Here is a 23,191-nt window from a genome sequence, read left to right as displayed (position 1 = left end):
AGGAAGGGGTTCAGAACTTTCATCCTGACTGCTGATTCTCCCTTGCAATTGCCCACTCCCCGTGCCCCACATTAGCATATTAGAGCATAATCTTATGCATATTTTGACAGAAAGAAGTCCTATAACTCCCAGCATTCCCACATGCTGGCTGGGGGATACTGGGAACTGTAGGGCTTTTTTTCTGTCTAAACATGCATAGGATTGCACCCTTAACCTCCTTATTATGAGAGAAAAACAGGTTGGGAATGCCATAGTTCCCTTGTAATGTGTGGTTTCGCCCTCAGTACTCAAGGGATAAATTACATTGTGTATTGTATTTTCCTCCTCCTTTTGTAAACATATGTGGAGTCAAGCTAGTATTTGAATGTAAAAAATAGAATTGTGCCTTAAACATGTGTACCAAATTCAATTTCAATAACTTGTGTTTAAAAGAGTTAGGAAAAAACTGACAAACAAATTTACAAATTAAATCCCCCTAAAATTAGTTAAACCAAAGACTTTGTTTCATTCAGCCAACAAGCCCAAGTGTATTTCCTACCTTCTATCTTTTGTGCTTTCCAGTATCAGTTAAACCTCTTCTATTAGTCCTTCATTCATGCTTTAATAAATCTTTCTTACAGGCATTGAGTTTCTAAGCATGTTTAGTCAGAAGTAAACCCAGTGGCATGTGCAGCATGATCCTAAGTTGCCTCAGGATTTCCACAGCTTTCAACAGGGGCATACTCCTGGATAAATGTGCCTAAGATTGCAGTCCTTAAAAAAAAAAACCCTAAGTGCCTAACATGGTTAAACTCTAATTTAGCCAGTAGGAACTACAACACAATGTTGCAGTGCATCTCCATCCCTAAGAGCAGCACTCCCCAACCTGGTGCCCTCCAGATGTTTTGGATTACCACTCCCAATATTCCTGACCATTGGCCATGCTGGCTGGGGCTGGTAGGAGTTGGTCCAAAACATATGGAGGGCACCAGATTATGGAAGACTGCTTAAGATGAATGCTCCTGTTTCAGACTCCAGACAACTTGTAAAGGGAGCCTTGAGTGCTGTTCAGGCCTCTGGGTGGGGGGAGGTTTCAGGAGGTGGGAAGGAATAAAGGGCACCTTTTTCTCCACCTGCTATATAAAGAATCCCCAACTCCTTATTTGGAAGTGTGGCCAGTGGCATCACAGTGGCACTTTGAGCAAAATAATATTTTTGACCACATATTACTGCAGCATCTCAATGGGTACAGTCCATGTATGATACAGGTAAAGTAAACCTAACTTATTTTGGATTGCAGGGGCATATACACTTCAGTTCCGTATTCAAGCTGCTCATGATGCTTTGTGTTGAATAAGGAACTGGGAAATAGGTACCAACTTCAGCTTCATCTCCCACATCTCATCTAGTTTGGCCCATAAGCAAATTGAAATAAATAAATCTCAAGGCACTGGTAAAGAGTTTCAAAGAAAAGGAATGAGTAGAAGCTATAAAAAAACACAATGGTACAAAATATAGGAAAAAGAAATTGGGTTTAACAAGAGAACAAGGAGAATTCAAAGAACACCGAGAAGAATATGGAGAAATCAAAGATTAAAGGTAATCAGAAGCTAGAGTAGCCTTCCCCAACATGGTGCCCTCCAGGTGTTTAGGATACTCATCAGTCCCAGCCAACATAGTCAATGGCCAGGAATCCTGGGAGTTGTGGTCCAAAACATCCAGAAGGCACCAAGTTAGGTAAGGCTGAGCTAGAGAATTCATACATTAGAAGGTAAGCAGTACAATCTTATACTGAATGTGAGAACTGTCCTATTCCAGCCAGGCTCCAAGCTCACAGGAGAAGAGGACAGCAACAGTGGCACCCACTCAGAGCACAAAAGCAGGTAAGGCACAGTCACATTCAGTGAGGCAGACTTTCCTAACCTAGGGTCCCAACACGTTGGATTACAATTCCCATCATCCCCAAACTTCCACCATGATGGCTGGGGATAATGGAAATTGTAATCCAGCAACATCTGGGGATCCTAGGTTGGGAAAGGCTGCAAAGTCAGGTCAAGGCAGGTAGAGTAGTCACATCCAGTAAAATAACAGCATGACAGGTACAGCAGGGTCTGGCTGGCTTAGGCAAAGCAGAAACTGTCAGTACCTTGGACAGAGCACCACAAGAACAGGGCTGGAGTGTTCTTCTCACCTATGGAAGAGGAGCTGTTGACTCACCGAGTTGCACAATATTTCTGACGCCATATGAAATCTGACCAGACCAGCCCTGCTGTTGTCCCCACCCCACTGAGGAGAGGTCTATGCCCTTTAAGGGTTGCTGCCTTGTTCTGCAGCTGTTGGCTCCTAAGGTGTAGGGGTGATGGGGTGACCCAGCAATGAGTCTTCCAAATCCAAGGAGTCCAGTAAAGTAGTGCTCTCTGGCCTGGAAGGACTCTTTGTGGGAGATGGCAACTCTTCAAGAGGTACCTGCTCTCAATTCACGTCCTTCTCTGCATATGAGCATGAGTCAAGGCCATGGAACATGAAAAAAACTATAAGATAGCCAGTGAAGACAAATAAAAAATGGAGAAACATTATCATATTGTATACAGAAAAAATAAGGTGGGGTGCAGAGGCTTTGGGTGGGAATAGAGAAGAATATAATATGCATGATATATGCATATAATGTGGAAAAAGTGGAGAGAGGTTTTTCTCCCTCATAATTCTAGAACCCATGATCAACCAATGAAAATGAATGGTGGGAGATGGAGTAGAGACAAAAGGAAATAGTTTTTTACATTGCACACAATTAGGATATGGAATTCACAACCACAAGATTTGTTGATGGCCACCAACTCTGATGGCTTGAAGAAGGGGATTAGACAAATTCATGGAGGATATCCATGACTGAAATAAATAATATTTTGTGGGAGAGGTTTTGCTCTGTACTAATGAACATTAGATTTTAGAGAAGGGGTTGCATGCATTTGTGAGGGAAGTGATTATGCTTCCTGTCTATGAGGGCAAACAGTAATGAGGATGGATGGATGGAGCTCTTTGAAGTATGAGATACGAGAGCCAAAATGGTAGGACAGGTTTTATACTGTGGCAAGGTGGGTTTGAAATGTTAATCATTAGGAAACTGCTATATTGTACCTGGGACCAGGGAAAGGTTTAACAACTGTCTTGTCTCGCTTTATTTTGTGTTGTATATACCCATATATATATTAAAAAATTCAATAAAATAAATCTATTTTATTTATTTTTTATTTTAGTTATTAGGAGATGGAAGTGTATCAGCGTTCCCACCCTGTGAAGAGGAGACTATCTGCTCAGGTAGATCATGACTGAAAGCTTTATCATTTTACCTTCTGTCTGCTACCTGTGGCTACCCCAGAGAGGCTTCCGGGGCCAGAGAACACTGTCTCTTTGCAGCATCAGGCCCCTGATTTGACACTTTTTTTTGGAGACTCCAAGCCACCTGGCAAGAGCTTGCATCAGCTTCCTGGGGCTGTGGGGCTGGTGAATAAACAGGGAGGCTGCCTGAGGGTGGACCTGCCGCCAAAGGGGGGTTGCCCCTTTGGGGGAGCTGCTTCAGGGGGGATGCAAGACCAAGGCAACCCCTCTGACATCAGGTTGACTGGCTCATGTGGTTTGTGTGGGGGGGGAGGGGCAGTAATTTCCCTTTTAGGACCAATCATGTGCCTAAGAGAGAGGTTATGGGGCAAATGGGGGACCTGAGTGTGATGGGTCAGGGGAGGTATGGTGTTCAGAGGAGGGCTAGCCAAGTAAAGGAAACATGGCCCAGAGAGTTAATGGCTGAGTCATGTTCCAGCCCTCACCCCACCTGGAGGTTTGCTTGTTGCCCTATTAGCCTGCCCTCTGGTCTCCAGATGTTGCTTTTAAATGCCAGACTGGTTCATAATAAGATCTCCTTCGTTCATGATTTAATAGTGATGAGGCAACCCATCTGGCATGCATAACTGGGACCCGGGGATGAACAGGGAGGAGTTAGTCTCTTCCAGTTATGCCCACTGGGGTACTTGGTCCAGCATCAGGGCAGACTTAAGGGCCAGGGAGAAGGGGTTGCTGTGGTCTATAGGAATCCCATCTTTCTCTGCAGGCTCCCTGTCCATGTGACTACTGGTCTGAAGTGTTTGCACCTTGTGTTGGGCCAGTGGGACAGATTGGGGCTTCTGTTGGTTACCTCCTAACCTGCTGCTTGTCAGGGTGGAAACTGAGCCGATAGAACCCCAGAGCGGTTCTGATTCTGAGGAGAATCAGCAATCCGTGGGAGAGGAGCCCGCTTATCCCGAACAGGCACAGCAGCTGGCAGAGATTCCTCCTGCCGGCATTCCTGAGATAGATAGTGACCCTGGCAGTGAGAAAGTGCGGGAGGGGGGCTTGCTAGATGCTTGATGCAGACGCAGGGAGCGAAGAGCGATGGAAGGCACAGAAAGGAGGCGTAGAGCCCGTTTGGCACACACGCAACAGCCGCATCCCGTGGACCCAAGGGAAAGAGGGAGGATTTCTCCCTAGCCCATAAGTTCAGGGTCTTCAAGTGATTCTCCTTCAAACGGGGACCAACTGCCTACCCGGAGCATAGGCTACTCCGCTGTTCATTGGTTAGTCGCTGGTGATTAGCATCTGAAAGAGTCATTAAGTTGTAAAAGGATTAAAGCCTTGAAAAGAATCCTTTTGTCCGTGTCTTGAGTTGGCTATTAGAGTGTACTGAAAGATGCCGCTAGGGTGCTCCTGACATTGCCCAATCGTCTCCCTACCTGAGTTGACAGAGGTGATCTTGGGTATGCTGTTGAGATCCCCCAGACTGTTGGTTCTGGGGGATGTCAACGTTCATGCTGAGGGCACTTTGTTTGGTTCTGCTCAGGTTTTCACGGTACAGCTGGTGGATAAGATGCTTGGACAGGTTTGTGCAACCATTTCTGTATTGGATCTTTGCCCCCCTTGGCTTATAAAACAGAAGGGAGGGAACAGCCAGCTAGGCCAGGAGATGATTAATGCCTCTTTGTGAGAAGGTGGTCCTGGGCCACCTGAAAGAGGTGGTGGTGAGACCATTCCTGAAGAAATCCTCCCTGGACCCAGAACATCTCAACAACTTTAGGTTGATGGCAAACATTCCTTTCCTGGGCAAGGGTCTTTGAGTGGGTGGTTACCAACCAGTTCCAGATGTTCTTAGGTGAGACTGATTATCTGGATCCATTTCAGTCAGGGTATAGGCCAGGTTTTGGCATGGAATTAGCCTTGGTTACCCTATATGATAACCTATATCAGGAAAAGGACAGGAGGAGTGTGACCCTGTTGATTCTCCTTGATTTTTTGGTGGCTTTTGATACCATCAAACATGGTATCCTTCTGGGGCAATAGTCTGAGTTAGAAGTGGGGGGTACTGCATTGCATTGGTTTTGCTCCTACTTGGATGGTTGGCTGCAGAAGGTGGTGCTTGGGGGATATTGCTCGGCCCCACGGATTCTCGTCAGTTCTGTCCCCCGTACTATTTAACAACAACATGAAACTGCTGACTGGGGTTATCGGGAGAGTTGAAGTGCATTGTCATCCATATGCTGATGACATGCAGCTCTATTTCTCCTTTGCATCATCATCAAGTTAACTGCGGATGTACTAGATTGGTGCCTGGCTGTGTATTGGATGTGGGCTAATAAACTGAAGCTTAATCCAGACAATACCAAGATACTGTCAGTGGGTGGTTCTCCTGACCAAATAGAGGGTGTTCAACCTGTTCTAGATGGGACTCCACTGCTCTTGAAGGAGCAGGTTTGTCACTTGGGAGTTCTCCTGCAATCATTTTTGTCACTGAAGGTTCAGGTGGAGTGCCTTCTATGAGTTTTGGTTGGTGGCCCAGCTATGCCCCTATCTAGGCAGGCATAATCTAGCCTTAGCAATCTATGCTTCGGTAATCTCCAAATTAGATTACCACAATGCACTCTACATTGGGCTGCCCTTGAAGTCTGTTTGGAAGCTGCAGCTTGTCCAAAATGCCACAGCCTGATTGATAGCCAGGTCTAAACATATAACACCAATGGTTTTGGCCTGCTTACACTGGCTGCCTGTACATTTCCAAGCCCAATTCAAGGTGCTAGTTTTGACCTCTAAAGCTTTACATGGCTCGGGACTGAACTACCTGACAGAGTGCCTCTCCCAGAATAAACCTATCTGTACACTATGATCACCCCTTCATGGATCACTGCCTTGTTGTGGCGAAGGGGCTTGCGTAACTCAGTGAAGCCATAAGCTATGCCGTGCAGGGCCACCCAAGATGGACAGGTCATGGCAGACAGTTCTGACAAAATGTGGTCCACTGGAGAAGGAAATGGCAACCCACTCCAGTATTCTTGCCAAGAAAACCCCATGGAACGTATCACAAGGCTAAAAGAGATGACGCCGGAAGATGAGCCCCTCAGGTCGGAAGGTGTCCAATATACTACAGGGGAAGAGCAGAGGGAATTTCCAAGTAGCACCAGAAAGAGTGAAGCGGCTGGGCCAAAGCCAAAAGGACACTCAGTTGTGGACGTGTCTGGTGGTGAAAAGAAAGTCCGATGCTGTAAAGAACAATATTGTTTAGGAAACTGGAATGTAAGATCAATGAATCAAGGAAAGCTGGAGGTGGTCAAACATGAGATGGCAAGATTGAACATCGACATCTTGGGAATCAGCGAACTAAAATGGACAAGCATAGGCGAATTTAATTCAGGTGACCATTATATCTACTACTGTGGGCAAGAATCACTTAGAAGAAATGGAGTAGCACTCATAGTCAACAAAAGGGTGGGAAAAGCAGTACTGGGGTACAATCTCAAAAACGATAGAATGATCTCAGTACAAATCCAAGGCAAACCATTCAACATGATAGTAATTCAAGTCTATGCCCCAACCACTGAGGCCGAAGAAGCTGAGGTTGATCAGTTCTATGAAGACCTACAACACCTTCTAGAACTAACACCAAAAAAAGATGTCCTCTTCATCATCGGGGATTGGAATGCTAAAGTAGGAAGTCAAGAAATCACCGGGATAACAGGCAAGCATGGCCTTGGTGTACAAAATGAAGCAGGACAAAGGCTAATAGAGTTTTGCCAAGAGAACACACTGATCATAGCAAACACTCTTTTCCAACAACACAAGAGGCGACTCTACACCTGGACATCACCAGATGGTCAATATCGAAATCAGATTGATTATGTCCTTTGCAGCCAAAGATGGAGAAGCTCTATACAGTCAGCAAAAACAAGACCTGGAGCTGACTGTGGCTCAGATCATGAGCTGCTTCTTGCAAAATTTTGGCTTCAATTGAAGAACGTAGGGAAAACCACTAAACCATTTGGGTATGACCTAAATCATATCCCTTATGAATATACAGTGGAGGTGAGGAATAGATTTAAGGGATTAGATCTGAACATTGTTCAGGAGGCAGCAACTAAATCCATCCCAATGAAAAAGAAATTCAAGAAAGCAAAGTGGCTGTCTGATGAGGCTTTACGAGTAGTTGAGGAAAGAAGGGAAGCGAAAAGCAAGGGAGAAAGGGGAAGATATATCCAACTGAATGCAGAGTTCCAGAGAATAGCAAGGAGAGACAAGAAGGCCTTCTTAAATGAACAATGCAAAGAAATCGAGGAAAACAACAGAATGGGAAAGACTAGAGATCTTTTCAAGAAAATCGGAGATCTCAAGGGAACGTTTTGTGCAAAGACGGGCATGATAAAGGACAAAGAAGGCAGGGACCTAACAGAAGCAGATGAGATTAAGAAGAGGTGGAAAGAATACACAGAAGAACTATACAGGAAAGATCTGAATGTCCCTGATAGCCATGACAGTGCGGTCACTGAACTTGAGCTGGACATCCTAGAAAGTGAAGTCAAGTGGGCCTTAGGAAGCATTATTAACAACAAAGCTAGCGGAGATGACAGTATTCCAGCTGAGCTATTTAAAATCCTAAAAGATGATGCTGTTAAAGTGCTGCACTCAATATGCCAACACATTTGGAACACTCAACAGTGGCCACAAGACTGGAAAAGGTCAGTTTACATTCCAATTCCAAAGAAGGGCAATGCCAAAGAGTGTTCGAACTACCATACAATTGCGCTCATTTCACATGCCAGCAAGGTTATGCTCAAAATCCTACAAGCTAGGCTTCAGCAGTATGTGAACTGAGAACTACTGGAAGTACAAGCGGGGTTTCGAAGAGGCAGAGGAACTAGAGATCAAATCGCCAACATTCGCTGGATCATGGAGAAAGCAAGAGAATTCCAGAAAAACGTCTATTTCTGCTTCATTGACTACGCTAAAGCCTTTGATTGTGTGGATCACAACAAACTCTGGCAAATTCTTAAAGAGATGGGAGTAGCAGACCACCTTACTTGCCTCCTGAGAAACATGTACGAGGGTCAAGAAGCAACAGTAAGAACCAGACATGGAACAACCGATTGGTTCAAAATTGGGAAAGGAGTATGACAAGGCTGCATATTGTCGCCCTGCTTATTTAATTTATATGCAGAGTACATCATGAGAAACGCCGGGTTGGATGAATCACAGGTCAGAATTAAGATTGCCAGGAGAATTATCAACAACCTCAGATACGCAGACGATACCAACCTAATGGCAGAAAGCTAAGAGGATCTAAAGAGCCTCTTGTTGAGGGTGGAAGTGGAGAGTGCAAAAGCTGGTTTGAAACTCAACATTAAAAAAACTAAGATCATGGCATCTAGCCCCATCACTTCCTGGCATATAGAAGGAGAAGAAATGGAAGCAGTGACAGATTTTATTTTCTTGGGCAGACGGTGACTGTAGCCATGAAATTAAAAGACGCTTGCTCCTTGGGAGGAAAGCTATGGCAAACCTAGACAGCATAGTAAGAAGCAGAGACATCACCTTGCCGACAAAGGTTCGTATAATCAAAGCTATGGTTTTCCCAGTAGCAACGTATGGCTGTGAGAGCTGGACTATAAGGAAGGCTGAGCGCTGAAGAATTGATGCTTTCGAACTGTGGTGCTGGAGAAGACTCTTACGAGTCCCCTGGACTGCAAGGAGGTCGAATCAGTCAGTCCTAAAGGAAATCAACCCTGACTGCTCATTGGAAGGACAGATACTGAAGCTGAAGCTCAAATACTTTGCCCACCTAATACGAAGAGAAAACTCTCTGGAAAAGACCCTGATGCTGGGAAAGATTGAAGGCAAGAGGAGAAGGGGACGGCAGAGGATGAGATGGCTAGATAGCATTACCGATGCAATGAATATGAACTTGAACACACTCCTGGAGAGAGCGGAGGATAGGAAGGCCTGGCATGCTATGGTCAATGGGGTCACAAAGAGTCGGACACGACTTAACGACTGAACAACAACAACAACAACACTATGATCATCATCTGACACCCTCCTCAGGCTCCTCCTCTGGTTAGGAGGATGACAACAAGGGAGAGGGCCTTTTCAATGGTGGCCCCCCTGATTATGGAACACTCTCCTGAGTAAGGTCTGCCTGGTGCCAGCACTATCATCCTTTCAGCACCAGGTTAAGACTTCTCTGTACCCTCAGGCATTTGACAGCATATAATAAGGTTTTAACTGGTCTTGGGATTTTTACTGTTGATTGTTTTAAATTGTTTCTGTATATAAATTGTTTCTATATTATGTTTTATATTGTATTTTAAAGGTTTTAATCTTTTGTGAACCACCCAGATAGCTTTGGCTATTGAGTGGTTTAGAAATGCAATCAATCAATCAATCAATCAAACAATCAAACAAACAAAGTGGGATACAAATCCAAATAAAAACATTGCAGAAAGCAATTGAAGGATGTAAAATGCATCATGTGAGAATATTCAGGCCAAGACAATATATTTGTGCACACTTCCCTGGCCTATACACATTAATCACTTGAAACAGTATCAGAGAGACAATTCTTCCATCATCTAAATGCTTAATTGCCTAATCAGCAGCACTTAGGGGGTCTTACTTAAAGCATTACAACATTGGGAAAAATCTACGTTGATACTCTTGTTATTGAGAAGCATTTTCCAAGTTTTTTAGTCCTTTCGTGGAATTAACACCTGTAGTCATAAGTGTATGTCTAAGCACTCACTGATAAGTATGATACAGGAAGGCTCCTCCTCCCTTGACTGTTACCACCACCAGCCATTCTACAGGCTATAATGAGGGAGATGAGAGGGAGAGCAGGGCTAGTCCACTAACTCTGCTAAGAGCATTCATTCTTCCCGTCTTCCCTCCCTATTCCTTTTTCCTTGTGTGTCATGTCTTTTTAGATTGTAAGCCTGTGGGCAGGGCCTGTCTTGTTTAGGGCACAATCCTATGCACATTTAGACAGAAAAAAATCCTACAACTCCCAGCATTTCCCAGCTAGAATGGCTGACTGGTGAATGCTGGGAGTTCTAGGACTTTTTTCCCCGTATCTAAACATGCATATGATTGCACCATTAAATGATTATATGTAAGCCACCCTGGGAGCTTTTTTGGCTGAGCAGCATAAAAATACTGCAAATAAATAAAATACACAATTCAGAGTTATTAAATGCATGTAACAGGAAGGGCAATACAGTTGAATAGAGATACTACTTATAAGCAATTCTCTATCACCTTTCATGGTCTCTTTGGTTTTAAAACAGTACAGTTATCAAAATCATGCTTAGCTCCCTCTCAGACATAATCTTTGGACTTAAAAGCTAACTTATTTAGTATCACATTCTGGCTACATCAGAGAAATAGCTGTTTGGTTTCTGTTGCAAAACACTTTAAAATGTGAACTCACTTGGCTTAGAATTCTTAAAAACATGGTGAAAGACACACTGGGTCTGCTCACAAAATCATAGAGGGTGAAATAACCCACAGTGGCTTATTTCTCCCACCAGGTGTGCCAGTCACATGCCAGGGGGATTTGCATGATTACCCTCGCTGGCATGGCTTGCCATGTTGTGCGAACCTGGCGAGGGTGGCTCGTTGCCATGCTTAACAAGCCACCTCAGAACCCTGCAACAACCCAGGGGTTCTGGATGGCTTGTTAACCACAGCAATAAGTACCCTCACTAAGTTCACACAACACAACAAGCCATGCCAGTGAGGGTAATCATGCAAATCCCCCCGGCATGTACATAAGGCAGAGGAAATAAGCTACCGTGGCTTATTTTCCCCTCCATGACCAGTTTAGGTTCCCATTTAGGTTCTCCACAAGATGCACTACCAAAAAAGATGTAAGTAGTAATTTTTAAAAGGTCTGTGTGGGATCATCCAAACACGAAAAGGGAGGGGGGATTTAAAGTATCCAAACCTCGGCTGAATGCGCTGAAATTTCGCATGCAGGTTCCCATTAAGGCTCTCCAGAAGATGCACTACCGAAAAGATGAAAATAGTAATTTTTACAAGGGCTTCGTATGAATGTTCCTTCTGACATTATAAACAACATGCTGTGCCAAACACATACAATCCGTCTTACTAAATTAACTGCGGGGATTTCCGCTAACGAACAGTCCTTTGGAAGGCAGGGGAGGGGGACACACACTTTCTTTGGGGAGCAGGCAATGGCAGATCAACCCCCCAGCACACAGACCCATTGTACAGAGGCCTCTGACACAGCAGTAGCATGAGCATTCTCAAAGTGCGTATTCTGCTGCGCAGGCTGCTCTGATAAGTGCCTGAGTGGGCCAGAGGACTAGGACTGAGGAAGGGGGGAGGAGGGGGGAAACAAGCCATGCACTGAGGGTTGTTTGACCAATTGTCTGTCGGGTGCACCAACCACACACTGTGGGTTGTTCGCAAAACAACCCCAAGTGTGTGGCTAGTCACCCATCGTGGGTTAGCATGTGGTGCGAATGCAGCCAATGTGTGTTCACGATTAACATCCATCCTGAACCAGACAGTGGCAGGGTTAGGGCCAGCGAAGAAGCCATATCTACAGACAATGTCAGATTTGATATATGTTTGGACATGAAATAAGGGAGATTACATCTCTTGAAAAATAAAGGGAACACACTTAAAAAAAAACACAACTACATAGCATATATACAACACAAACTAAAAAGAGGGTTGCCACCTTTTTCTTCAAGAGCAGCCTGACAGATATTTAGGAGGTGAAACTTTTCTTGATTATATAATGGACTGCATGCAAGAACTTTGTAGGGAACTTTTGGCTCAAATGTTGCTGGCCGTTGTTAAATTCAGTATTGCCAAATGTTAAATAAAATATTTCAGGACATACATTTACAAACTTCATTTTGCCTTTATTCTCTAAAATAATATTTTTGGCTTGATAATTTGCTGCCTCTCTTTCTTTCTACAATGACATTATTATACAGTTCTGGAAATAGATATCTTGGCTCCTTTGTACTCGTATACTTAGCACAAGTACACTCACCTCTAAATTTGAATGAAATCCACTACAGTACTAAAACTACATTCACCTTGCATTTAATCACTCAACCAGAGGGAGCAATGCTTTCTTTCAAGCCAGCTGCTGCCAGATCTATTATTTATTGATTACATTTCTATATCATCCAGATCTATCACACAAGCTAATTTGACATACAGGGACCTCTGGGTGAACTGTCAAAAAACCCTTTGTAATTATCTGAACAAAAGCAGCTGAACAAAATATATACACATCATATCTCTTCTACTTGCCTGATAAAACGTTCCTTTGATGACGTTTTCCTGGGATTTACCATTTAAATTCTCCCCAGATTTTGTGTCCTTCGAAGGTAGATTCCAGGCCTGTGGATCACGTCCCCTGTGCAGAAAGCTCTCACAAAGTGCTTCAGGTTCCTGCCAACCTGCAGGCAATGGATCCCAGTCAAAAGATATATAGCACTTGGTTGCTATTATTTGTAGGAAAAAGCAGGCATCCCTGTGGCACTCAGTTTAGCAGGAGCACCCGCTGAATATAACACACAGCCCCCACTGGATGGCCAGAAAGTAACACTCTCCCCATTGTATAGATGGACAAACGAAGGGTTAAGTGACTCCCCTAAGGTTCCACAATGAGTCTGTGACAGAACTGTCTGCCTAATGTATTAGTATGACCTTTGTCACCATAGCAACCAGCTAGACAACTAACCTCACAATTGATGTATTTACAATCCCCCCTTGGTAGTATTATCTCACATTTTGTATTACAGAAAATGACCAAATCTGCAAAATACATTTGCCCCATAAGGACACAAAATAATGTTTTGAGAGAGTAGCCTGTGCCCAGTCTTTTCCCAGTAGTATATGCATGTAGACAGCTTGAGATTCCCCCTAACCCATATCAATTAATTTTCAGTAATGGGAACTGGCAAAAAATAAGTACCATATCCAACTCTTCCCATACAATAGAATATATATTAGCTCCAGTTATTCAACACGTCAGAAATTCAAAATAGATGTATTAGTTAAGTGAGACCAACTAGCTGGATGATGAACTGGAATGAAAAGCAAGAGGAGATAGAGAAGCTTTCTATGCTGACAGCAATACACATTTCTACCCATCTATCCTCATAGATACATCCTGCTGCCCACTCAGTGGTGTGTTGTGGGGACAGGCTTTTGTCTAGCACCAGAAGATGTGTAATTTGACATTCTTGTAACGTCAAATTACAATAACCTACTACAATTTCCTAACAGCATCTCCTCAGGTCAGACTGTAGGATGGGGCAGCTTGAATTGAGGGAGATCTCTTTTCCTCTCCATCCATACTCGTAATAAAAAACCCATGAATAGGAGGAACCAACATGATCATTCCTGATACCTGACAAAAAAAAAAATAGCTAGATGGTTTACCTCATAGGCAACCCCGGTGCCTTCGAGATGGACACCTCTCATAAGCCCAGATCATTGGCTTTGTTTGGGCTGATAATTGTAGTAGTCCAAAATTGTAGTCCAAAACATCTGGAGGGCATCATGTTGTCTACCCCGGCTTATGACTGCAGGTTCCAATTTGAAGTATTTGTAAAGCACATCTATTGTGTTTATACTGACACAACACATGATGGTAGGGAAAACCATATTTTGGAAGCTGCATGTGACTTTCCAAAGGTTTGAATAGGGCTCCCAGAGATGGTTCAAAACAGAAAAATGCCCTGGCCCTCTCCCTCACCAGGCTTCACATGTGGACCAAAGCAGCCTGGAAGATAGTGGCAATAACTGAAATAGCAGCCTTATCTGCAGAGAACCATAACATTGTAGTTATCCAAAGTTTGTAAACTAGGGCCCCAGTTCAGGAAACTGTGTGAGCAGTACAAGGCTGCACACATGATGCTACACTTGCTGAAGAGAAAAAAAAGGCTATTGCACAACTTTAAAAATAGATGGAGTTTCCTACAGGGTTATGCGTTATTTATCCCATTTCTGGACATGCTCGTTCTATGCACTTACCTTTAGAAGCCATTAACAACACTCAGACTATGTGGGCTGTACTGAAGGAGGAAACGGAAAATTAGTGAGCTGGATGACTCTAGGGGTGGGGGAAAGATGTATGTAGATAAAAGGCATGGCAGAGATTAGGGCTTTGGCTTTTGATTATATGAAGATATTTATATAGGACTTTTAGGATAAGGAACTTGGAATATAAAAAATGTCAGCCATTTCCTTGAAAATTGTACAAGTCAGAAGTGAAGATTTCCCACTTAGATGTACCATGCCTTAACTTGTGTGAGAAAAACATGTCCCATTTACCTCAGTGTGAGCCCAATTTCTATGATGGGGCAGTGTAAACAAAGTATGAGACCCACAGGAGTGTGAACTGATTATCTGTGAGGAGGTATCAATTACTTAAAAACAAAAGTGTGCATGTGTAAGACTGAGGGCACAATCCTATGCATGTTTAGACAGAGAAAAGGCCTTTTCTCTGTCTAAACATGCATAGGATTGTACCCTAAATGTCTCAAGGCCCAGTGAAGCCCAGCTGAGGCCCAGTGAAGTCATCTGAGTGATGTAACGAAAAGCAGGAGTGTGAACTCTCATTCCATAAAGGAAAAATGTATAAGCAAATGTCAGTGAGGCTGTATCTGCAGGATACAAGAGATGAGACTCTGTGAGGCAATACAAGTTATGTCAGATAGTATAAACACAAGCTCTTTGCAGGAGTTGAGTATAATCTCAGCATGTGAGCAAAAAATATTTCACAAGGATGAGCTATGTAAGGTGAATCTGAAGTGATATGAATGGTGATCATGACTTAAGGGTCTGGTGCAGAGGCATCTAAAATTGGGTCAAAGATGGTAAGAGAGGCAAATGTGAATTTATAACTGGTAAATTGCCTCTAGAAGTGTGAGGTGGATCTGAAGCCCTGCAAAGTAGTATGATGAAAAGTATGTAAGACTATGAACACAGGTATTTCATAAGAGAATTATGAGTGAGCACAAATGAGTAATGAAAAGCAGGAGTGTGAACTGGTGAGAATACCTTGGTGAGAATTCTGTGAACCTAAATGAGAAAATATGGCAAGTGTAAACACAGGTATTTCATGAGGCTCAGGAGACAATATTTGAGAGTATGAGAGTCGTTTCAGTGAGGCATTGTTTCCCATCATGCATATACATATTTCTTTTGTGTATAATTCATAAAGGTCAAATGGTTTTTTTCAGGGTTGGGCAACAACAGAACTCCCACTCTTGCAACTTGTTTACCAGCGGTAAAAGTGGGGTGAGTGGATACACCACAAACAGCAGTACCTCTTTAAAGGCAGTGTGGTGTAGCGACTAGTATTTTGGACTTTTTAACCAGAGCTACCCAACTCACTGGAATGATCTTGGGCCAGTCTCCATCCCTACCTCACAGGATGAGATCAAGTATGCCACCTGGAAGGATAAGAATGCAATAAACTGCCTTCAATAAGGGAGGAAAAGTGATCGGCCTAGTTTGCACAATCACCACAGCCCACTGTGGCTTATTTAAGCCATGGTGAGTTGCACCCTGTGCCAATGGCATGCACCGCAACTCACCATGGCTTAAATAAGCTATGGGCTGTGGCAGTTGTGTGAACAGGACCATTGTCACCCTCCAGCATCAGAGAGGCGGGTACGAACTAGGTACAACACAAAGCCCCATGATGAGCCGTGGTGCCCTGGGGCACCAAATTAAATATGCAACCCCTGCTCGGGGCATGTTATGTCATGTGAGCCCAGCAAGCATGAGTTACGCAGCACTTATTATTTATTCAATTTATAACCCGCCTATATACAGAATACTCCACACAGCATACAGAGTTAAAAACAAAATTACACACACAGAACCACACAGAATCACCATCAGTGAGGAGGAATAAGGATTCTAAAAAGAGAAGCCCTGCCGGAATAATGAGAGTCTTTAATCCCCCTTAAAAACATCAAGGTGCATTTCACCCAGCAGGTCATTCCACAGATGAGGGGCGGCAAAGGCCCTCTCCCACGTGGCTGCCAATCTCACATGAGGCAGCCGTAGCACAGAGCCCTCAGAGGGCCTTGGGGGGCGGGCTGGGGCATAGGCACTCCCTGAGGCACCTCGGACCTAGACCATGCAAGGCCTTAAAGGTAAGAACCAGCACTTCATATTTTGCTTGGAAACAAAGATCTCACAACCCTCCCAGAGCCCATGGTGGGCTGGTTCACACGTCACAATAAGCTACCGCGGGGTAATTAACCCGCAGGGCTCCGAGACGCGCGCTGGCCACCATTCCGAATGGGCAGGTCGTGCGAACAGCCCCACCGGGTTCCTCAGGCTGCACACGGAGACCATACAGTACAAGGGCCGCGTGTGACGCGCATTCGCGACAGGGCTGCTGAGCGGTAGCTGCGAGGCGTGGGGTCTGCGGAGACGCCACCTCAGGCGCCTAAGACGAGGAGCCTGACCCTCCCCGGGCCCCGCGGCTGAAGCGAGGCGCGGGCCGAGCGGGCTACCGGCGAACGACGGTTGCAGCCTTTCAAAAACGGGAGCGACGCGCCTAAGTCCCGCCCTCGCTCGGCGCGGGCTGCGCCGATTGCATCACGGGCCTAGGGAACCGTAGAGCGCCACCTACAGCCCTCCTTTCCGCCAGAGCGGCGCCCTACGCGAAGCAGAAGCGTGACGCACCGCGAGGGGGCCGCTCTGCCTCGACATCTCCGTTGCCTTTTGCCCGTTTCTCGGCGCTGACGGCTCCGCGCGGTCGATGGGCCACCGGAAGTGCCCGAGCAACCGGGGCTCAGCCTCCCTTGCAACCTCTTGGACTTGTTTCCACCCTCCTCCCCCGCAGCCCGACCAAGGTCCCGATCCTACGCGCCCTCCCCCGGGACCAGCCTCACTGAACACAGTGGGACTCGCTTCCGGACGAGCACAACACGACCGTGCTGTAAATCTGTGTCGGCTAACACGGCTGTGGCCTGGGTCCCGGAATTTCAGGCTGCGCGCGGACGCACAGCCTTGCCCCCCCCCCCGCAGCTCCCGCCCTCGGTCCCCCCGCCAGCACGGGTCGCGGCGTGCCCCGGAAGTGCTCCCGGCCGCTTCCGGGCGGGCGGCACAGGCCGTCCTTCGAGCGGTCGGGCTGCGTCGCCGTCCCGCGCGCGTCGCCCTCGTGCCCCGCCGCGGGGCTCGCCAGCGCGAGCGGCGGCGCGTGGGCCTCCTCCCCCACGCTGCCCGTGACGCCCTCCGGGATGCGCGTGTCGGCCGAGGGGGCGCCGCGGCAGCCGGCGCGCACATGGCCGGTATGAGCAGGTGAGGCGCGGCGCGAGGGCCTGGCGGAGAAGCCTGTCGCGGGAGGGAGAGAGGGAGGCGGCCGCCAGCGCGGGGCCGGGCTGCGGGCGAGGGCCGCTGCGGCGGGGGGCGCTGGAGAGGCCACGAAGCGCGTGCCTGGCTCGCGTCCTCCTCTTCCGCGCGGCGGCCAGCCGGATGCCTCCAGGAAGCCCCCGAGCGGGGCGGGCAGGCAGGCGATGGCCCCCCTCCGCCGCTCACCCCCAGCATCGGGCCCGTGGGGCACGCCGCCTCCCGGTGTGGGGGGCCCCGTCAGCCGCTACGGCTAATAGCTCTCATCAGGCCTGCCATGAGTATATCTGCTCGTCTGCATGAGCGTAGACGCGTAGCGGGTTTATTGACCGCCCTGCCGGAAGATGTGGCGATGGCCCCTGGTTAGGATGGAAGACTGGTCATGTTATTGTGTGCGTCGTGTATGATTCTTGTTGTATATTCTGCATGACGTTTAAAAATGTGTGTGCGTTTGCTGTTTCCAGCTTCTTCACAGAATAATAGAGGGCGTAAGGGCACGATCTTATTCATGTAGGAGCGTTTTCTCTCTGAACAACTCCCAGCATCCCTCCAGACAGCCATGGTGGCTAGTGCATGCTGGGAGTTGTAGGACTTTTTTCTGTCCAAACGTGCATAGGATTGTACCCTAACGTGGCTTATGCCTTGAAATAAAGTGGAAAAGAGCAAAGCGCTGTGAGGTTTATTAAGGAATGAGTGAAGGTTTGGGGGCTTGCAGCCTGAGTGCAGGTAATGCATAGTGTATCCCCTGTGGAGCTGACTAGTTCCTAAAGCAGGGAGGATCAACTTCTGCCCTGCTTCCTGTGCCTGATTAGTATGTGTGTTGTGGCTAGAAGAGCTGGATCCACAGTGATTGCAGTGGTAGTGCTGGCAGCTGCTCCATACTTAAGCCCTAGCAGCATGGAAAGTTGTACATGGGAGTGTGTCCCTCTGTGTTAGCCTCCTTGGTGAGGCAGCCTGCTGTGGGGAATGGAAGCCCTTTTGGTAAAAGGGCGGGAGGGACAGAAGGAATGTTCTTGAAAAATGGGGATGTGTGTGGAGAGGTTTGTACCTGGAGTAGCAAGGCAAGAATGGTAGTATGGTAGGCACTGTCGTTTGCGTGGCCCATTATGTCAGTGGAGAAAGGATGGGTTAAAGTTGGCTCCTACCCTGTGGAGTTACCACTCAGACTTCCCTTATGTAATGACATATGGGGGGAAATGAATGGTTGGATTTCTTTAGGTGGCTGGTAGATCTTCTGTCTTCTCTTACTGCAGTGCAATGACTTGAAGAGTTTTTTTTAGTCTGTTATATAATTTGTTTTCATATATATCTGGACTATTTAAAATGCCAACAATTTGCCTTGATAGGTGTGTGTGCAAGAGTACCCTCCATCCCAGGATGTTGTTTGAATACATTGTCTCAAGAATTCTTAATCCACCTCTGGAAGGAAGGGATTCATATGCCGCTAAGTATGTGGAAAGCTGGCTTTAGTCTTGTGTGGCCTACTTTTTTCTTCTTCTGAGCATTTCTGTGGTCCATTGATGCATTAGGCAAGAGTGCATACTCAGGATCTCTTAAAACTAATATAGATAATCTGATGCCCTCCAGATGTTTTGGATTACAACTCCCATCACTATTGGCCATGCCACTGGGGTTTATGGGAATTGTAGTCCTAAACATTGGAGGGAACAAGGTGGTCTACTTCCGCCTTAACAGTCAAGCTGTGAGTTATATGTGTTACATGACCCTAACTGTGCATTTTGATTAAAACATATGAAGTGACTTACTGGATCAGGTCAAGATCCATGTAGTCCAGCATTCTTTGTGAGAATCCTGGCAACCAGCAGGCGCTAGATGATCCACCAAAAGCTGGCCTGTGTGGTCCTATCTTCTGCCTACACCTGCTCTGATACCAAGAAAAGGGGCAGTGTGTTCTCTAGGGAGTGTGTATGTGTGTGGTAAAGAGTAAAAGATAGGAGTAAATATTAAGATATGGGGCACATAGAGTTGGGGAGACAAAGAGGATGTATCTGGCTGAGGTGCTCAGTTCTGATTTTAGCACTGGAGTGTGGTTCAGTGGGTGCTTTATAGCTGAGATCAATGTGTGGCCTCCAAGTAAACAAAGTCATAAATTATGGTACAATAGATAGAGTTGGAGGTCAGGACTAAGAAAACATGTTTTTGTTGGGATTAGAGCCAATATGGAGAGGTGGGGGGAACTGATCAGTCAGTGCATAATTCTTCCTTGACTGTAGAGTAAATGTTTAATGTGCTTTCTTAACTTATTCTCATGCTTTTTATTGTACAGATGATGAATTTTGAAGTTTATCTTTCTCCATTGCTTACTATTTTTAATGCATTAATTAAGGATTGCAGAAATGTCTGACTTAGCTGCTATGGAAGCTCTTTTGGGGGAAGTTGTATGAGGAAAGGGACGTTATTTACTTACGTATGGGGAGGAGACAAGTTGGAGGAGTTTAGAAATCAGCATGAACTGCAAAACCTAGTTGCTTTTTCAGATATCCAGTCGGTGTTTGTGTGTTTACAAATATCCAAGCCCTAAATGTCTGGTCTTCAGGATTGCTCCATCTAAAATGCTATTGCTGGCACAACAAATAGGAATCTGTATGAAATTTGTAATTCCAGTGTGATGCCCTGAGAGATCAGGCTTATTTTAAGTAAAGCAATTATACACCATCTTTCCCCCTCCTCTGCTTGTTTGGGCAATCAGGGGTACTCTGGGAGCCAGTGTGGTGTAGTTGCGAGAGTGTTGGACTGGGAGCCGGGATATCCGGGTTCTAGTCCCCACTCGGCCATGGAAGCTCACTGGGTGACTTTGGGCCAGTCACAGACTCTTAGCCCAACTCACGTCACAGGGTTGTTGTCGTGAGGATAAAATGGAGAGGAGGATAATGTAAGCCGCCTTGGGTTCCTTGCAAGAGGAAAAAAGGCAGGATATAAATGTAATAAATACATAAATACTCTGTGGAAACCATTTTGGCGATCTAAGCACCAGATCCTATGAATGTTGAACCAATTTTTGACTTTGGGAGTATGTACAAATTATTATTGGTTTTAAGCCAGTTTAACTATCATGGCTTCCCACAGAGAAGCAAGGAAATTCTAGTTTGATCAGGATGCTGAGAATTCTTTGCTAGAGATCTGTAGCATTCTTCACACAGCTACGGATACCAAGGTTATCTGGGAGAGGGAATGACTATGTATGTGGTACAAACCAGGACATGGTCTGAAGGCAGATGGGGCAGCCACCTTGCTGAAACTAAGCAGGACTGGGCCTGGCCAGTGCTTGGAGAGGAGACCGCCTGGGAACCACATGTAGCCACCTTGAGTTCCATGACGGAAGAAACATGGGATATAAATGTAATAAATAAATAAACGTACACTTTCAAAATGTTGAGTGAGCATTGGATAGAGATGATGTAGAAGTCCAGAAGGTCTGTGGAATAGTGTACATTATAAAATAAAAGTGTTGCAAATAAAAGTGATGGATTTGGGCCTCATTTCAAATCCTTGCTCAACTTAATGGATACCTCTATCAATCCACTTTTATTGCATTTAGCTTGCCATGTGGGAAAAGAAGTTAACAGATCTTGTGAGATCATCCTCAGCAGCTCCTGACAGTGAGTTGGATGGGGGAGGATGTTCAATTTGAAGCCAATGTGAACTAGCCTTCGCCACCCTGGCACCCTCCAGATATGTTGGACGACAACTCCCATTATCCCCAGCCAACATGCCCATTGGCCAGATTGGCTGGTGGTGATGGGAGTTGTCAACCAACACATCTGAAGGTTGCCAGGTTGGGGAAGGCTTTCTCCTTCCTACCTGCAGCTGCCGTCACCACGCCTCCCTGCTTAAGGCCAGCTGCCCAATATGCCCCTGCTGTAATTTGTGAGGAACCACAGAAATCCTGTTTTTTTTCTGACAGGTTGTAGCAGAAGTGACTCAGCTGTGGAGCAGAGGCTGAGAAGAGGGAGGTACGATCCACGAATCCTCTTTACTGATGAGGAGACCATCTGCCTCACTCTGTTTGGTTTTGTAACTAACAGGCTGCTCAGAATCCTGACCTCCCTATGAGATGCTCCAGTCCAGCCTTTCCCCCAGATGAGGTTGGCTTCCAATTCCCATCATCTCCAGCCAGCATGGGCAATAGTCAAGAGTGATGGGAGTTATAGTCCAACTACAACTGGGAGGCTAAGGTTGGAAAAGGGTGCTGTAGTCTTTTCAGCTACTCTCGCTTATCACTTGCCGCACAGCCTTTAAGAGCAGCCATAGAGTTCCAGACAGAAGAGGCTATCAGGTTCCCTATCTCACAAGGAGACTGTTGGATGCCTCTGGGTAAATCTTGGGAATTGAGACTAAATTCCCCATCTGTAGGTGGGAATAATAAGGGACTTAACCTCAACAATTTGTGAGGATGAACAATAAGGAATATAAGCCATTAATGCATGTTAGCAGTACCATGCTCATGTGTCATGGACTGATCCTTTTTCATGCTCCCTAGGAATTTCCTCACATTTAGACATGGATGCTTTGTGTCACATGTTAGGAGTAGTGAATACTTTATTTGTTAAATGGATAAATCACCTTTCAACCAAAGTTGGTTGAAAGGTGTTCAATGTGGCTAACAATAATAAAATACAAAATTAAAAACAAAATGTTAACTAAAATATAACAGAAAACAAATCAATTAAAATACCATTAAAACACAACAAGGACCTGGTTCAGATCATGGTAGTAAATAATTGGTTAAGTAACCCACAATTTGTGGGGATGTGCGCTGCACGTGAGCCACTTTTGATTTGTATAAACAACCTTGTTGGTTGTTAGTGTCATATCCAAACCCAGACAGTCTGGATTGTTTATTTGTTAAACAACCCAGAGTTAACCTACGATTTGCTGTTAGGTTAACTCTAGGTTGTTTGATCCATAAATAACTCAGAGTGTCCAGGTTTGGACATCACGCTAACATCCTACAAGCTTTCTAGGGTGTTTGTGCAAACCGGAAGTAGCTTATGCCCCATGATGTGCAAGCTGGCCCAAGAAAAAAATAGTGCCCAACCACAAAAAAACAAAAGTACATATTTCACCTTGGGAAATCCCACTCATGGATAATGTGAATTCTCAGTTGTTTATAGTTATGGCAAGAAAGCTTGTGGGCAAGGTTGCAATAGGCTAACTATAGGTTGCAAATGGAGCTTTTGCAGGGTGGTAAGAGGCCTCTGCATTTATCCTCCAAATATTTTCCCATATGGAGCTCTAGGCTTTGACATGCGAGCTTTGCTCAGATGTTTCTGAAAATGTCTATTTTCTCTCTAGCCATGTGTAGCCAGTAAAAATAAGTACAAATATATGTGTGGAGAGCAGGATTGGGATTGTGCCTGCTGACCCTGCCACTGACCTCCTTGCATTGATTCAGTCTTTTGCACAGGCGCCTTTGTTGTTGTTGTTCAGTCATTCAGTCGTGTCCGACGTGACCCCATGGACCATAGCACGCCAGGCCTTCCTG

At 45.6% G+C, this 23,191-nt stretch overlaps 2 protein-coding genes across 6 annotated transcripts in view; one reads left to right on the top strand and one right to left on the bottom strand.

Annotated features, from left to right (window-relative positions):
* Positions 1-17,782, bottom strand: part of LOC146340908 (microtubule-associated protein tau-like) — a 160,333-nt gene extending 142,551 nt beyond the window's left edge. Inside the window, exons 1-3 of the mRNA XM_084804475.1 lie at positions 14,347-17,782; positions 12,616-12,764; positions 11,267-11,327 (exon numbers count right to left, since the gene is read on the bottom strand). Coding sequence (XP_084660601.1) covers positions 11,267-11,327; positions 12,616-12,764; positions 14,347-14,359 — 223 coding nt within the window. The 5' untranslated portion in view covers positions 14,360-17,782. The remainder of the gene's footprint in view (positions 1-11,266; positions 11,328-12,615; positions 12,765-14,346) is intronic.
* SLC25A39 (solute carrier family 25 member 39) overlaps positions 17,433-23,191 on the top strand; it is a 45,857-nt gene continuing 40,098 nt past the window's right edge. For 2 of the 5 annotated variants that reach the window (XM_084804480.1, XM_084804478.1), the window contains exon 1: positions 17,433-17,637. Coding sequence is in view for 2 of the 5 variants with exons in the window: in XM_084804476.1 (XP_084660602.1) it covers positions 18,030-18,077 (48 nt within the window). In the remaining 3 variants the exon portion in view is untranslated. The other 3 variants (XM_084804479.1, XM_084804476.1, XM_084804477.1) reach the window with 3 other exon arrangements.

This window comes from Heloderma suspectum, chromosome 6, assembly GCF_057233095.1.
Source record: "Heloderma suspectum isolate Gila_16-S chromosome 6, 16-S_ref, whole genome shotgun sequence".
Classification (NCBI taxonomy): Eukaryota; Metazoa; Chordata; class Lepidosauria; order Squamata; family Helodermatidae; genus Heloderma; species Heloderma suspectum.
Note: the sequence above shows the minus strand (reverse complement) of the source record. Positions and strands in the feature narration are given on the sequence as shown.